This window comes from Peromyscus californicus, unplaced genomic scaffold (assembly GCF_007827085.1).
Source record: "Peromyscus californicus insignis strain IS unplaced genomic scaffold, ASM782708v3 Scaffold_16__1_contigs__length_79575227, whole genome shotgun sequence".
In the NCBI taxonomy this organism is placed as follows: domain Eukaryota; kingdom Metazoa; phylum Chordata; class Mammalia; order Rodentia; family Cricetidae; genus Peromyscus; species Peromyscus californicus.
Genome location: NW_026294458.1, coordinates 40,040,850 through 40,057,043, shown reverse-complemented (window position 1 = coordinate 40,057,043; position 16,194 = coordinate 40,040,850). Strand labels below are relative to the sequence as shown.

The window sequence follows — 16,194 nt, the reverse complement described above, 5'->3', positions numbered from 1 at the left end:
GGGGGACAGAGGGGATGGATCTTACAAGTTTAAAGTCAGCCTGGTGTATGTAGTGAGTTCCAGACCAGCCAAAGCTACACGGTAAAGAAAAAAAAAAAGAATTTTAGACGAAAGACAGCTGTGGTTAAAAGTCCTGGCTGCTCTCTCAGACGAACACAGGTTTGATTCCCAGCACCCATAAGGTAGCTAATAGCTACCTACAATTCTAATATCAGGGAATTCTGGCTTGGGGAGGTAGGGGTTAGACATTCCTCACTTTGGCAGCACATAAATTAGGACATTCCAAGAAAGATTAGTATGTTCTCTTGTGCAAAGATGACAGGCAATTTCATTAAGTAAACAGTTCTGAAAACTATTTTATTATGTGATGTAAGCTAGACTCAGAAAGACAAATATCACATGATCTATCTCATGTGCATAACCAAGCGTTGAATTTTTATATGTTTATACATAGGTGTAAGTACATGGTTACAGGTCATGAAACTAGAAAGCGGACCACTAATGTGTACAGAGAGGTTCGAGTGACAAATGGGTAACAGAATACATGTAGCATAAAAGTAAAAAAGCAGCCGGGCGGTGGTGGCGCACGCCTTTAATCCCAGCACTCGGGAGGCAGAGCCAGGCGGATCTCTGTGAGTTCGTGGCCAGCCTGGGCTACCAAGTGAGTTCCAGGAAAGGCGCAAAGCTACACAGAGAAACCCTGTCTCGAAAAAACAAAACAAAACAAAAAAGTAAAAAAGCAACCAAAAAGGTTACTTTGTATGCTAATTAACGAGAATTTTAAACAAACAAAAGAGAAAGTAAACAATTACAGCTTAGATAACCATTTAAAGGGCTTTGATAAAGCAAAAAGACCCCCATTCCACGGATATTTCCCCTATCATTTAAGTAAAGAGTAAATTTTCTGAAGGCAATTTTGCTAATCTAGTCCTACTAAAAGCACAAGAGAAATGCTTGCCCAGAGCTTCTCCGCCTTCTGAGCTTAGGGTCAGTTTCCAGATTGTATGACTCAGGACCATGCCATGGGCCTTCACAATCAAAGCAGAAACAACGCTGCCTGCATCCACAGAAACTGTGATCAGGCTAGCACAATTCCATACTGGATCCAGTTTACGAATGCAGTTCTTAAAAAAATGTTTACACTTACCTGGGCATAAAGTGCATAGCCTTCGGCACACCTTGGAAATTTCTTTATGACCTCTTCAAAACCTTTCATAGCTGCCTGGACTTGTGAAGAATTGTTTGCTGTATATGCCTGGCGATACTGTTTAAAAATCACAACAACCCAGTCAAAGAGCTAAAGAAACTTCTGGAATCTTAACATATTACTAAAGATACAGAACATTACAAAAGCATTTCCAGAAAAGCAGGTGACTTGTTAACAATTTGCTGTATCCAAAAAGACTTCAAGGAACAAACGACTCAGCAGCAGAGAATCAAACACTATGTTAGGACTATAAGACCACTGCGTGTGCTGAAGAAAGCAGAGAAACTCTTAAGGCCTTGCGGTGGTTTGAATGAGAATGGCCTTCATAGAGTCATAAATCAGAATGCTCAGTTCTTACTTTTTTGTGGGGAGGATTAGGAGGTGTGGCCTTATGGGAGGTGTGTCACTGGGGGTGGGCTTTGAGGTTTCAAATGTCCATGCCAGGCCCAGTTTCTCTCCCTCCCACTGCTCAGATGTGAGCTCTGAACCACTGTTCCAGCAGCACCATGCCTGCCTGTCTTCTGCCATGCTCCCTGACATGATGATAATGGACACCATCTCAAAATGTAACACTCAATTAAATGCTTTCTTTTCTAAGCTGCCTTGGTTATGGTGTCTCTCCACAGCAACAGAAAACTAAGATATTAACTAAGCATATAGATGGCATAACGCTGTGAAATGATCTTTTTGTATATAGTGACGATCTGTTACTCAAATTGGTTTAATAAAAAGCTGATAGGCCAGCTAGATAGAGAGGAAGCAAGATATGCCAGAGAGGTAAATGCCACGAGCTTCAGAGCAACACATAGATTAACAGAAATGGGTTAGTCTAAGTCATAAGAGCTAGTTAGTAGTAAGCCTGAGCTATCGGCTAAGCATTTACAATTAATATTAAGTTTCTGAGAGATTATTTGGGAGTGCTGCCGGGACAGGAAAACTCCGCCTATACCATAATTTTGATTTATGCACTTGTCTGCAGTGCCAAAATTCAAAACAAGGACCATAAATGTTAGGCCTTTACACACTCTATCACCAAGCTATAGCCTATCTACAGACTTTTTAATGTAGCAATTTTATTTTCATCTTAAACTTATAAATATTTATAACAACTTTCTTTAGAGAGAAAATTATTTTAGGACTGGTCATAGGGAAAGCAAAAGCAGTTATGTCATGTCATGACTATAAATTATTTCCTCATATTGTTTTTGAATCCTTTAAACTAGTTTATGGTAGAGAAGGAATTATTATAAAATCAGGAGTTGGTGTGTAGTACACACCTGCAACACCAGCATGATAAGCTGAGGCAGGAGGGCTGTGAGTCCGAGGTCAGCTATGTGTTAAATAACATGCTTCAAACATCTTTCCTCCCTGAATTTACCATTTGACAAAAACATGATTCTGTGGACAATGAGATATTCATTTTGTGGAATACTAAGAAATACAAATGGTGCTTATAAAATCACAAGTGAAAACGGCACCTACCAATGCAAAACACTTCTGAGCTTGTGCCAGAGCAAACTTGGGTCTTAATCTAATACACGCATCAAAATCTGCCACTGCTTCTTCAACTAGATCCAGCAGAATTTTCAGCTAAAGAAAGAATAGATAATTAAATGCAATCAAAATAACAGGCTCAACATTTAAGCTTGCACTACATTTCTCTATTTCTCTCCTATTATCAGTTAATGCTCAGCATTTATTAATTATTCAACATAAAATTACTTTGAAGTAAAACAAGTCATGATTCTAAAAACTCAAAACATGTCTGATTTAAAAATAAAACATGATAATCCATTTTTCACTGCAATTTGGGTAAAAAATAAGAAATGTAAAAAATTTATGTGCCTCTGTACATTTCAAAGTAGGCTAGACTTTATATAATCACCATTCAATTAATTTCAAGACTCTTAAAGATAGAAATGGCAAGAATTTTTAAGTGTCATTTCAACATCATGTAACACCTTTCAGAAACACTGGACAAAATTCTCCCCTATAAAGAACTTCAAGTCAGATACATCTGCAATCCCAGTACTCAGGCTGCTGAGGCACGAGGACTGTGTGCTCAGATGAGCTTGCACAACAGCAGAGACTTAGATCTAAAATAAATGAACAAATATTTTTAGTTGTTATAGGAACTGTTCCTCTCTTCTACTACACTGTACTGTAAGAAGCCATGTTAAACAAACTAGACCGGGTGTGTTCTGGGTGTTTGGCTCCCTGGATAGTGTTGGGTAGCCTACAACTGCCACCACTCCAGCTCTAGTGGATCTGATACCCTGGCCTCCCTGGGAGCCTGCACTCATACACAAACCCCTACAGACACATACATGTAATTACAAAGAATCATTTCAATGTTTACCAAGTGGGATTAGTGTTTACTCACTGAAAATTTATAACCTAGGTACACCCAAGCTACTAGCTGATCTGCCAAGCCCATATATTTTTCCCTTCCCTATCTTCCATAATACCAAAACTATAATAAATATTCAAGATGTAAGTAAAAGCCAATCCAATTTCTAAAATACTTAACCTTCAAGAAATTCTGAAATGTGGTTATCAAGTTATTGACCAGAATTGTAGATAAGATCAGAACTACCTGTCCTCGATGGTGATAAACATCTGAGTTCTGAGGATCAATCTCTGCAGCCATGTTGAAATCCTGAGTAGATAGCATAGGCTGCTGCTGCTGCATGCACATGGTGCCTCTTTTGATAAGGGCATTTGCTCGAAGCTACACACCCAAAATAAGAAAACGTTCCTCGTTAATTTTAAAATCCAATTTAGAATAAAAAAAATCTGTAATGCCTACTATAAAGTTCACCCTCCTAAACACTATATGCAAGTTTGGTAGTACATTAACTAAACAGAAGACTGATTACTACAAATTTCAGAGCATTTTATTGTACCCAAAGAACTCACACACACAGTAAATGCCTCCAACAGAAACCATTTATCTCTAGTCTATTTCCTCACATTTATACATTTGGAATGTTTCATATATTATATGGCTCCTTTTCTGGTTTTCATTTAGAATTTTCATTGATGTGGCATGCATTAGCATTCCTGCTTATGGCACAGTAATATTTAAATGATAGTGGACATATAGGTTATTTTTATCTTTTGACTGTCATGAGCAATACTGCTGTGAACATTCAGGTATGTATGTATGTCTTAAATTCCCTGGAAACAGCTTTCACAGATTACAAGGCAATTTTTTATTTTAACTTTTTTAAGAATTGCCAAACTAATTTCCTAAGACTCTTTACCATTTTACATTCCTACCAGCAACACATGGTTCCAATTTCCCCATATCCTTACCAGGATTTGTTACAATCCCTGTTTTTTCTTTAGAGTCTAACTGCCTGTGCTTTAGGAATGAAGCGGTACTTCAAAAGTTCTGGCTGGCACTGTCCCAGCAGGCAGTGGTGCTGGGGCACTTTCTCATGCTGTCATTGGTCATTTGTACAACAGTCTTTGGTGAGCTGTCTTTTGTGTATTCTCAGGTTAGGTTCCCTTTTGTGTATTCTTTTGTGTATTCTCAGGTTAAGTTCCCTTTTGTGTATTCTTTTGTGTATTCTCAGGTTAGGTTCCCTTTTACTGGTGGGTTCTAAGCTTCTATTCTTGATTACAAAGACTTTATCATATAAATGCTTCTTGAACATTTTCTTCCATTCTCTGGAAGGTGTTTTCAGTTTTCTGATACTGTCCTTTCAAGCACAGGCTTACTTTAAGCTACCCTCCAACCTCAGACACCCAAGTACAGGCCACCATACCCAGCTCAAAAGTTGTTCTTTTTCTCTTTTTTGCATTCACTTATTTACTGTGTGTGCGCACAAGCAGCTACCACAGAACGTGTGTGGAAGTCCGAGGACAACTTGCTTGAGTCCACCCTTTCTCCTACCCCCTGGGCTCCAGGGACTGACTCAAGCTGTCAGCTTTGGGAGCAAGGTCTTTATCTACTGAGCCATCTTGCTGGCACCTTTTTTTTTTTTTTTTGAAGTTGTATTTTAGGTGTCATATCTCAGAAACCACTTCCTACTATAAGATAACAAATACTAATTCCTGGTTTCCTAAGTTTTATTTTTAGTTCTTACATTTAGGTTTTTGGTTCCTTTTGAGTTAATTTTTATACATGGCATACAGTAGATATTATTGCTCCTTTCTGTTAAAGCTATAGGTCATGATCATAAATACAGGTTTCTTCCTCAAGCAATAATATGTATATTTTATAGCAGAATACAATAGTTTTAGTAATTAGGAAATCAGCACAAAAAGAAATTAAGGAAAATTTTGTAGGGTAACTTCAACATGAAAATTTAATTCCAAAAGGATTTTAAGAATACTTACAAAAGCATCATTCACTGACACTACTATCCAAAGACAATTTTTTTAGTAGGCTATAGCCACAAGAGGGAGCTAATAGTAGTAACTGCTGTAGAAAAAAGATGTCTATTTCTTACCTGAAGATAAATATTACCCCTTCAGATTCACTACACCAATAGTAATAGATGCAGAGTCCTCAAAATAAAAAATAGCCTTCAGAGAACTGCTAGCGAAATGCTACGGTATGGAGCAATGCAACTGTAGAAGAAATCATGTTCACTTTCTGACTTTCCACACGCACACACATTTCCAAACGTACCTTCACATTAGCGTCCTTCAAACTGATGACCTTATCTAAGTCGGGTTTGGCGGCATTGGCACTGCCAATGAGCAGGTAGAAGGTAGCTCGCAGTAGTAAGGCTTCCGCCATGTATTTGCCTTGAGCATCTATTTCCTTTGAGCATTCGCTTATGATCTTGTCATAATTTTCTTCTTCCATATACTGTTTAGCTTTTAAATATCCAGAACTGAAGATGAAAGCAAACAGGAGATTATTACTAAGGAAAGATCAAATGATAAAACTTGCCACATACGGCACTCCAAACTGTCTTTTCCTCCTATATTAATCTGTCAGAATGGGACTGGAGCTGGGGGGAGAGATTAAACTGACTAGGCTTTCTTAACCAGCAGGATTTTCTTGATACCTCGAGAAACAGTTTTCAAGCAGAGGCATCAGCAGGGTCACTGGCAGAATGCTTAGGCTAGTACCCCGATTCTAACATTAGGTAATGTGAGGTGAGCTAATGAGAAAGACACTCTTCTGTAATGCGGATGAGGACCTTGTCTTACTTCCTGTCTGGGGCCTATCAGTAGTGTACTCAACAGCTATTCAAGGGATAAGAGAAGAACACGGAAGGAAATAGACAATATCAAGGCAAGAAGAGTGGCCAGGCCTGTTTTGTACACATCATTGCTTTGTGGAGGATGGAGTGAGTAAGGAAGAAAAACTAGAAGTAAAAACACTGAAGTGTCTCAAAAATAGGTTTATTGTTCCACCTTAAGAAGCAGACCCAGAATTAGCTCAGGTCACCAGACTCGCGAGGCAAGCACCTTTACCCAACAAGCTATCTTGCAGAGCCCCTAGAATGATCTCTCTTTAAAAACACAGTGAATACAACATTCCTCCTCTCCTTCCTCCCCCCTCTCAGTTTTTTCTTGTCAGGGTTTCTCTGTTTAGCCCTGGCTATCCTAGGACCTGCTCTATAGACTAGGCTGGCCTTGAACTCAGAGATCCACCTGCCTCTGCCTCCTGAGTGCTGGGATTAAAGGTGCGTGCCACCACCGCCTGGGTACAATATTCTTCTTCTAAGATGGTTGCTACTGGAGATGCTTAATGAAGAGGTTTCTGACTGAAAAAAAAGTATACCACAAGACTTCTAAGACATTTGATTTATGACGGATGGCTTGAAAATGATAGACTTTGGAAGTATATACTTGGAGGTTTTATCTTGCCGTAGACTAGAGACATGTGGCACAATACTGTGCAACGATGCTGAATAGCCACAACTTCCAGTCACCACAGGACTACAAGTAAATAAATGACAGTATACTATATTATTCAGTGGGTTACATAAAGTAAATACATACTTGACTTACCATATTTTCAACTTACAATGTATTTATATGGGTTTAATCCTTCATAAGTTAAAGGGCATCTGTATTAAAGAGCATTATAAATTAAAGTTCAATTTCTCATTTCAGTTGTTATATTCTAGATAGTGTTCTCAACCTGAGGGTTGGGCATTACGATTCCTAACAGTAGCAAAATTAGTTGAGGTAGCAACAAAATAATTCCATAGTTGGGAGGTTGCCACAATATGAAGAACTGTATGAAGGGTTGCAGCATTAGGAAGGTTGAGAACCACTGGTCTATATAGAGAAAACTAGTATGTGATTTATAAGAAAAATTATATCAAACTCTTCTAACTTCACACTAACCTTTTACTTTTTATTTTGTCGCTCAGATTACCAGTGTAAGAAAGTAGGAGCAATTATATTAAAATCAGATCGAAAGCAAAAAGTTCCCACTGACTGAAAACATGGTAAGTAATTACATCAGTCTCTAAACCCTCAAACAACCCTATAAGCTATGAATCAGAAGTACTAGTTTCATCAAAAAGAGGATAACGCTAAGGCTCAGAGTGAGATCGAACTACAAACCCCAAATTGCAGCAACAGTTCCAGTTGTGAGCTCTTCTGAGTTTATGATTCACAGCCTGGCATTGCTCACCATGGCTCATAGAATATGATTAACTTTGCTCTAGTTTTTATGGGATGAAAACTATTTACTTAGCAGAAGAGGAAATTATCTGTATCACTGTTACTAAAGTTAAGTGACATCTGAAACATATTTCCCAACTATAACTTTCTGAAAGATTGTATACCAATTAACATTTACATATTTTGGTGTAATTGCAGACTTCCTTAAAACTCAGTTATGTTTTACTACAGGAAACAGTATTCTTCTCCCTTCCACACACATTAACAGATACGCAACTAGTAATATTATTGCCTTCTCTCAGGGAAGAGTTAGTCTAACTGAAAACCACAAGCACTGACAGATATGAATAAATAGGAAGCCTAGATGGCATATATATAATATATATATATATATTATATATATTATATATATGACATCACAAGGTCTCTAGCCATAAAGGCACTCGTCCTTTGGTTTCAGCTTTCTATAGTATCAAAGACAAGAAGTCATTAGGAATGCCACTGTCCTGGACAAGCAGAAAAACCTTAAAGAAATTTATAGCATCACTAATCATTCATCAGCGTATAAATGAGAACCACCCTGCACTTAAACTTAAGGTAGCACCCTTTATTCAAATCGCCTACCAACAGCGCCCTTGACTTAAGGGGTATTTTCTTGATAACCTCACTAAGATCGTAAAAGCAGTAGACAGTAAAATCTGAAGTACCAGAGAAATAACAGATAACTGCTAGAAAGAGAGGAATATCTATAGTTATATACAACTTAAAGTTATATGTAACTGTATCTGTAGGTAGATTTTCCTTTAAAGGTGACTGTGAATCTATTTGTGCTCCATGGTCTCAAAGCCCATCCAGCAGACACCATGCTCAGCATACTTACTTTTCTTTTACTTCTAAAGCTTCTCCTTCCTTGTCTTTATCTTCGTCAGACTTCTCTCCTTTAAGCATTGGTTGAGAAATTATATCATCCGTGAAAGAACTGAAGTAAGACTTAATAAACTGTGGCGATGGCATCAGAGGTTCACGGTTCTGAAATTCAACCATGTTTAAGCTTCTTTTTTAATGAGAAAACACTAATCAAAGCAGCAAGCACACTGCAGAATAATGACTTATAAACAGTGGATTTTCAGTTTCAAATTAACAGACAGTATTAAGCTCTAAGCCACAGGGTAAGACTGGGAATCTAACATGTTTCCCAGGTGATTGTAAAGAATTCCATTATGAATTGCTCAAAAGCAAAAAAGTTCTGGGCCCTAATACAGTTAGTTATATTGCTCTTGGATTAACAGTGCATGTTGATACATGAAGGCCTATGTTAAAGAAACCGGGTGTTTGTTGTTCTGAGACAGGATCTCAACTCTATACTGTGCTGTGGGATGGTCTGTATGTCAGATGTGTTGCTGATTGGTCAATGAATAAATCACTGATTGGTCAGTGGCCAGGCAGGAAGTATAGGCAGGACTAACAGAGAGGAGAATGGAGAGAACAGGAAGCTGGGTGAGGGAGACACTGCCAGCCGCCGTCAGGACAAGGAAGATGTAAAGTACCGGTAAGCCACAAGCCACGTGGCTTCTGGCAGGAAAACTCTAGCAACAATACTGACTAGCTCATCTTCAACTGGGAATCCCCTTGCTTTGCCTCCCAATTACTGGAACTATAGGCATGCACCACCAAAGTCTAGCTATAGAGATCAGTTACAAAGATCAATGTAGGAGAAAATGGAGGCATCAGTAAAGGAAAGGCGAACAAGTGCCCTGAACTCCTGCCATCAGCAGTACACCACCAGTCATTTCTGGCTAAGCTCGGTCATTCTCCCAGCACTCTACACACCTCTCCCCTCTAATACCTCTAATACGTCTTTCATACTTAATGACATCTCTCCCATTAAAGCAAAACCCTGTAAGGGAAGAGACTGGGCCTCCCTCCCACCCCCAGCGTCTCTCTGTCTCTGTCTCTTTCATCATGTAGCACAGGCTGGCCTCAAATTCATGGTGCTCTTCCTATCCTAGCCTCCCAAGTGCTTGAATTACATTATAGAACGGCCAGCTTGGATCTGGGACCAAGCATTTGTACACACTGCTCTAGCACAGAGCTTTAACCGAATGAATTATATTAAGAGCGACCAGGCTGGATCTGGGACATGTATTTGTATCCGCTGCTCTAGCATAGAGCTTTGTTTAAAAATTAATGATACAGAGCAGGAGTTGGCAAATATTTTTCTATAAAAGATCAGGTGATAGACAGAGAGGCCCTGTAGACTATATAGACTTTGTATACTTGACAACCACTAAAATGTGTTGTAGCAGCACAAAAGTAGCCCTAAACAATATGCAAGTGGTTAACATATAGGAAGCAGACTAGATTTGGTCTTTGGGTTATTACATGGCAATCCCTAGTACATAAAATGAATTCTAGTCTCTGAGTACAGGTTTGAGCTTACTGAAAATGGATATGCCATAACAACCCAAGTGTAGGAGAAGAAGAAATACAACCCAGTTCTAGTTTCAGCTGTTATCCTAACACTGTCAGTCTCAAGGACTATCCAACTGTTCCCCAACTCATATCAACTTACCTTGTATTTTTCTTTGGCGTTCTCTTTCCCAAGAAGTTTAAGGACTTTATCAGCTAACAGCATGCTCTGCTCGTTTTGGAAGCCTTCTAATATACACACAGCAGTAACATCTGGAAATGATGTGAAAGTGGAATTATGGAATTATTGTGATGATGACCAGCAGCATCAAACAGGTACAACTAAACTACAAAAAGGCAAACTCAACTCAAAGCAAGGTGGGACTGTTTAATTTTCAAGAAAAGTGTCAATACTTTATTCCTCTGGGGGTTTTCTCACCTGTGAAATGAATGGGCCTATCCTGTTTATTTCTGATGTCTGTCAATGCTCTAACATTCTGTAGATAGATAGCAAAGAAAACAAGGAGTCCAGAATCTTCTCTTCTGACTAGTAACACAAGGCAAGTGGACATAGTAGACGCTCTCACATCTTGCTTTGCTGCCCAGCTGTTATCAAACTTCTCCACACAATTAATCCTAAGTAGCTTTTTTAAAGCCTTCGAGTTATCCCCTGTCTCTAAAGCTACTTTGCCACAGAACTCAAAATCTGCCTGAAAATACCACTTTCAACTGGTTATGCCATAGCTCACAATCCAGTGGTCTGAAATGTGAAAGAACAGAAGTTCCTTAATCACTTATCCTTTCTTTTTTTTTTTTCTTTTTTCTTTTCTTTTTTCTTTTTGGTTTTTCGAGACAGGGTTTCTCTGTATAGCTTTGCGCCTTTCCTGGGACTCACTTGATAGCCCAGGCTGGCCTCGAACTCACAGAGATCCGCCTGGCTCTGCCTCCCGAGTGCTGGGATTAAAGGCATGCGCCACCACCACCCGGCGTTACTTCTCTTTCTACTCTCCATTTTTCACAAGTCCACAGCCTAACTCTTCCAAACAAGTCAACAGGGCATTACAATTCCCTAACTTTAGCTAGCTCTAACGCTATTCTTCATTTCTCACCCCATTTCTTTGATCTAAATTCCAATCAACCTCTTCTCTGCCAATTATATCTGCTTCAAAGTCTAGTTCAAAGCTTAGTATTCCCATTTTAAAAACAATATTCTTTCAACCATCATATGACGTCACAAAAACCTTTAAATTTTCTAACATGATCTAAATAAAACAGCCACATCCTTTTAGACTCATTCCTTTAAAAAAACAAAACAGAACAAAAAAGCACTTTAGGCTCAGCTCAATGGCGGAAAGTATGCTTAGCATCTGTGAGATCCTGAGTTTTTATTCCCTAGTATCAACCCCGAAAAGTTATTAAAAGAGTAATTGTGGTTAAATTTTATTACTGATGTTTTTAAAGGACTTGTGAACATGTACTGAAAGTACTTTTAGACTGTAGAAATTACACTTTGGTTTAGCTTCACATCACTTAGAAAAATGAACTTTAAAAGCCTGTGACCTGTACTTTAATTGCAGTTTTGGAAGCAGACATGGCCAATTAGAGGCAAAAGAACATTTATAACATTTTCCGAGAATGACACACTCTGCAACTGTGTAGAAAATAATGTTTGAAAATATGAAGGGCAAAAAGCATCTTCCTTAATGATTCATCTCCAAATTATTTCACATTTCTACAAAGAAGTAGTTGAAAATATGTCAACACTAACCTGCTAAAACTACTTTTCTGATTTCCTTAGTCAAAGAGTTATTCAATGAGTCTTAATACTTATTAATAATTCCTCAGTTAAGGTTGGGCGTGGTGGTGCACACCTTTAATCTTAGCACCTCCTTACTTGGGAGGCAGAGGCAGGTGGATCTCTGTGAGTTGATGTCAGCTAGTCTACATAGTGAGTTCCAGGACAGCCAGGTTATATATACAGCCTATCTCAAAAACACCAATAATAAAAACCAAACAAAGAAAAACTCCACAGCTGAAAACAGAGAGAACTTACATACCAGTAATTACAATTGAGAACAAAAATCTCAACTGGGGAACAGTTTAACATTGAAAGACAATTAGCTGATTTCTACACTCACACTTTCATATAAATTGACTAATTACCACACAGCCTCCAGCAATTTTCCTCTGAAAACACAGAAAGACCCTCACCTTCTAAACACTCCTTCTTATTGTCTAGCTTCTCATGGGCTTTTGCACGTCTAAAGAGAGCTTTCACATATTTGGGATTAAGTTCCACAGCCTTTGTACAATCTTGTGCCACCTCTTTCCATTTTTGCTGTAATTGAAAGAATGAAAAGAACAAAAAAAAGTTACGTTGAAAACAGTTCAACAGAAGTGAGTTTTCAAAATCTAACAGGCCAAGTGTAAAGGGGTTCTCAATAGTGTGCACGCGACGCGCGCGCACACACACACACACACACACACACACACTTGAAATAAAGACACTACACCAGATTTCTACAAATAGGCAATGAAGATATTTAGACTTTCTACCTTAGACCCACCTGTGTCTTTGTGCTCACAGCACATTTTCACTCCTGCTAAAATTGAGAAAAGTAGTCCCTTTTATCACTGGTGATCTGGAGCCACACCTTCCCCATGCCAAGATCTTTACTCTTTCAGTTATTCGTTCCCTGCAAAAGTCCACCTCTCTTCTGAACCATCCCATGACCTGGACACATGCCCAGACTTCGTTACTCTTTACAGTTACTACCTACTTACCAGCAACCTGTCATCAGTTCATCTCGCTGCCACTTGACTTGCTATCTACATTACTGGCTGCTCCCTCTCACTTTATTTGGCTGAATTCCTTCCTTCTACTTGACTACATGCTACAATCTTCAAGGACTCACCTCTCTCTTCTCCTTGGGTGATTGTCTGGCTTTATTTTACATCTAAAATCAGGTGATCCACAAAGTTATCGCTAGCTGGGCTATCCTGCTAAATTACAAATGGGTGTTAAACTATCCACTTAGCTGTCTTGCTCCTTCTCCACCTTTATGGCATTAAATTCTTTTGTATTTACTTTTCATATCCAATGCAATAGCAAATTTTGCTGGTCTTCAGCTTTCTTTTACATGCTGTGTAGGCTATCCCAACAATATGCTATCATCCTCTGATGCAATATATTCTTGACAGAACAGTGGGAGAAATCGTTGATGATATTCCTCCCCTGCTAAAATCCCTTAAATACTTCCACTGTACTCAGAATCAACTGCAAATTCATTTTGTTTCATTTATTCATCAGTTTCTTCAGCCAAGGTCTTGCTATGTAACCCATATTGGCCATCAACTCATGATCCTCTACCTCCCAAGTGCTAAGAACACAGGAATCGAGCATCACACTTAGCTCAAATGTAAACTTACTGCCTGCCTACCGGCTTTTCCTGATTTTGTCCCTGCTCACTTCCACTTTCATTTCCTGTACTCAGGAGACTTTACTTTTGTAAACACCAAATGCTCGTCTCAGAGCATTTACATGTCTTGGTTCCTCTATTAACACCCTCTTCTCCACTGTTTAAACGCATCAATCCTCTCTGAAAGCATACAGTCCTACTACATAGTCTTTAAGAAGAATGGAAGATTTGGCTACGCTGATATAAAAACTGTATGAGACATGACAGCAACAAAAGACATGGCACAAACAGCATGTGTAAAAGGAACTTATCTTTTTCTTCCTTTTGCATATTGTTGGTAGAGAGACAGAAAGTTGAATAAATAGTCTCAAACTGTTGAGGAGGCCAGGATCACCATGAAATGTTAACCTTCTCAACTATCTGATTTTAATAAAAATTAAAATTTGTAGAATTTTGGTGTACAATTTTGGCTAGCAACACTGAAATGAGAAATTCTTATAATTTCAAAGTAACTTCAAAAAGTGCATTGGATCTGAGCAGAATTAACTGAGACTTTAGGCAGATAAACAGGAAACACCAGAGTACATACCAACTGTTCAAAGGCAGCAGCTCTGTTCTGATAAAATGTAGAAAGGTCTACATTCTTCTCAGTAGGGCACAAACTAATAGCTTCAGTATAGCACTGGATAGCTTGTTCATATTTTCCTGCTTTGAAATATTTGTTGCCTTTGTTTTTGGCTGCTTGGGCTCTATCCAGAGAATTCTGAAATGAGAGAAAACCATTATTAAGAACTGACATTCACGAATAAATTCAGACCATAGTGATTAAACAAGCTGATGAAAGATGAGAAGATAGGATGTGTGTTTACAGTTTAAAACCACTCAAGACTTTTCTCAAAAAAGACTTAACACGTTAAATATCATTTCTCTATCATTTCTGCCGACAGTAGAAGTGACAATGTTAATGTCTGACAACCAAATGTTGTCATATAGACATGTTTCTCAGCCAAAGTAATTTAAACCCCTTGTTTTGGAAAAAAATCTAGTCCCAGTGTATGAAAACCAGTAACCATAGCTGGGTGTGGTAGCACAAACCTGTAATCCCAGCACTAGAAAGTCTAAGGCAAGAGCTGAAGGCCAGTCTGGGCTAAAGAGCAAGACCCTATTCAAAAGCAAATAGCAACAACTAAATAAAAAAGAGGCCAATAGATCCTCAACTTCACATTTTGAACAGCAGCAAGGATCCCTATACCAAGGCAGAAGGCGTAGACAAAGGTAGGCTCCTGCTAACAAGAGAGTACCTAGCCTCTCTCAAAATGCTTATTATGTCTACTATCAGTTAAGACACTGTCAAGGCAACTATTGGCAGGCAAAGGGTAGTTATGACCAAAATGATGAGGTCATGTCAGCTGATCCCTTATAACCCTCAGAGGATTTTGATAATGGCTGCAAACATATGTACTACTACTTTTCTTTTTGGAGGTACTAGGAATCAAACCCAGGGCCTCTCACAGGTAGCAAGCTCCCTGTTTACTCTTTGTTGCCCTTCTTTAGCATCTTATAGTTATAGGGTTGTTGTTTTTTCAGTATGGTGTACAAAGAAGGATTTGTAGGTAACTCAAACTATCTATTTCACATAGGGATATAACCTAGACAGGGTAAGCTGGACAGAACTAACAAAATATATATGCATTTTTTTTTTCCGAGACAGGGTCTCTCTATGTAGCTTTGGGGCCTGTCCTGCAACTCACTTTGTAGACCAGGCTGGCCTCGAACCCACAGAGATCCACCTGCCTCTGCCTCCTGAGTGCTGGGATTAAAGGCATGTGCCACCATTGCTCGGCAAATATATGTATTTTTTTTAAGATTTATTTATTGATTATGTATACAGTGTTCTGCCTGCACATATGTCTGCAGGCCAGAAGAGGGCGCCAGATCTCATTATAGATGGTTGTGAGCCACCACGTGGTTGCTGGGAATTGAACTCAGGACCTCTGGAAGAACAGCCAGTGCTCTTAACCGCTGAGCCATCTCTCCAGCCCCCAAATATATGTATTTTTAAAACCAAGATGTGGGATAAAAGGAACCAAGAACACAAATCAATAGATGAGTGAAAATCTTTCATTTGTCAACAGATTTATTCATCTTCTAAAAGCTTTTCCAGTATAAGTCAAATAGCAATCATGAAACATATTTCAAGAATAAATAGGTTACATGAATGTCCCACCTGTAGCCAAGGCTTCATGTGTCCTAGGATAGCTATGAATACAGCTAAGAACAAAATTGTAAACTTACTTAGAACTCTGTGATATTTTGGGGGGAGGGGGGCACATCCATGGGACTATGAAAACATGCTGGAACCAACAAAAAAAGACAAATAAACCAAGCATGGTAATGCACATCTTTAATCCCAGCACTCGAGAGGCAGAGGCAGGTAGATCTCTGAGTTGGAGGCTAACCCAGTCTACAAAGTGAGTTTCAGAACAGCCAGGACTACATAGGGAAACCCTGTCTTGAAAAACCAAAAAAGAAAAAAAGAAAAGAAAAAAAAAAAAG

General features: G+C 38.8%; 1 protein-coding gene across 1 annotated transcript in view; it reads right to left on the bottom strand.

The window, feature by feature from the left end:
* Tomm70 (translocase of outer mitochondrial membrane 70) overlaps positions 1 to 16,194 on the bottom strand; it is a 36,121-nt gene that overhangs the window by 7,953 nt on the left and 11,974 nt on the right. Inside the window, exons 2-9 of the mRNA XM_052740911.1 lie at positions 14,228 to 14,401; positions 12,431 to 12,557; positions 10,383 to 10,492; positions 8,691 to 8,839; positions 5,850 to 6,057; positions 3,804 to 3,938; positions 2,690 to 2,797; positions 1,148 to 1,264 (exon numbers count right to left, since the gene is read on the bottom strand). Of these exons, the coding sequence (XP_052596871.1) occupies positions 1,148 to 1,264; positions 2,690 to 2,797; positions 3,804 to 3,938; positions 5,850 to 6,057; positions 8,691 to 8,839; positions 10,383 to 10,492; positions 12,431 to 12,557; positions 14,228 to 14,401 (1,128 nt within the window). The remainder of the gene's footprint in view (positions 1 to 1,147; positions 1,265 to 2,689; positions 2,798 to 3,803; positions 3,939 to 5,849; positions 6,058 to 8,690; positions 8,840 to 10,382; positions 10,493 to 12,430; positions 12,558 to 14,227; positions 14,402 to 16,194) is intronic.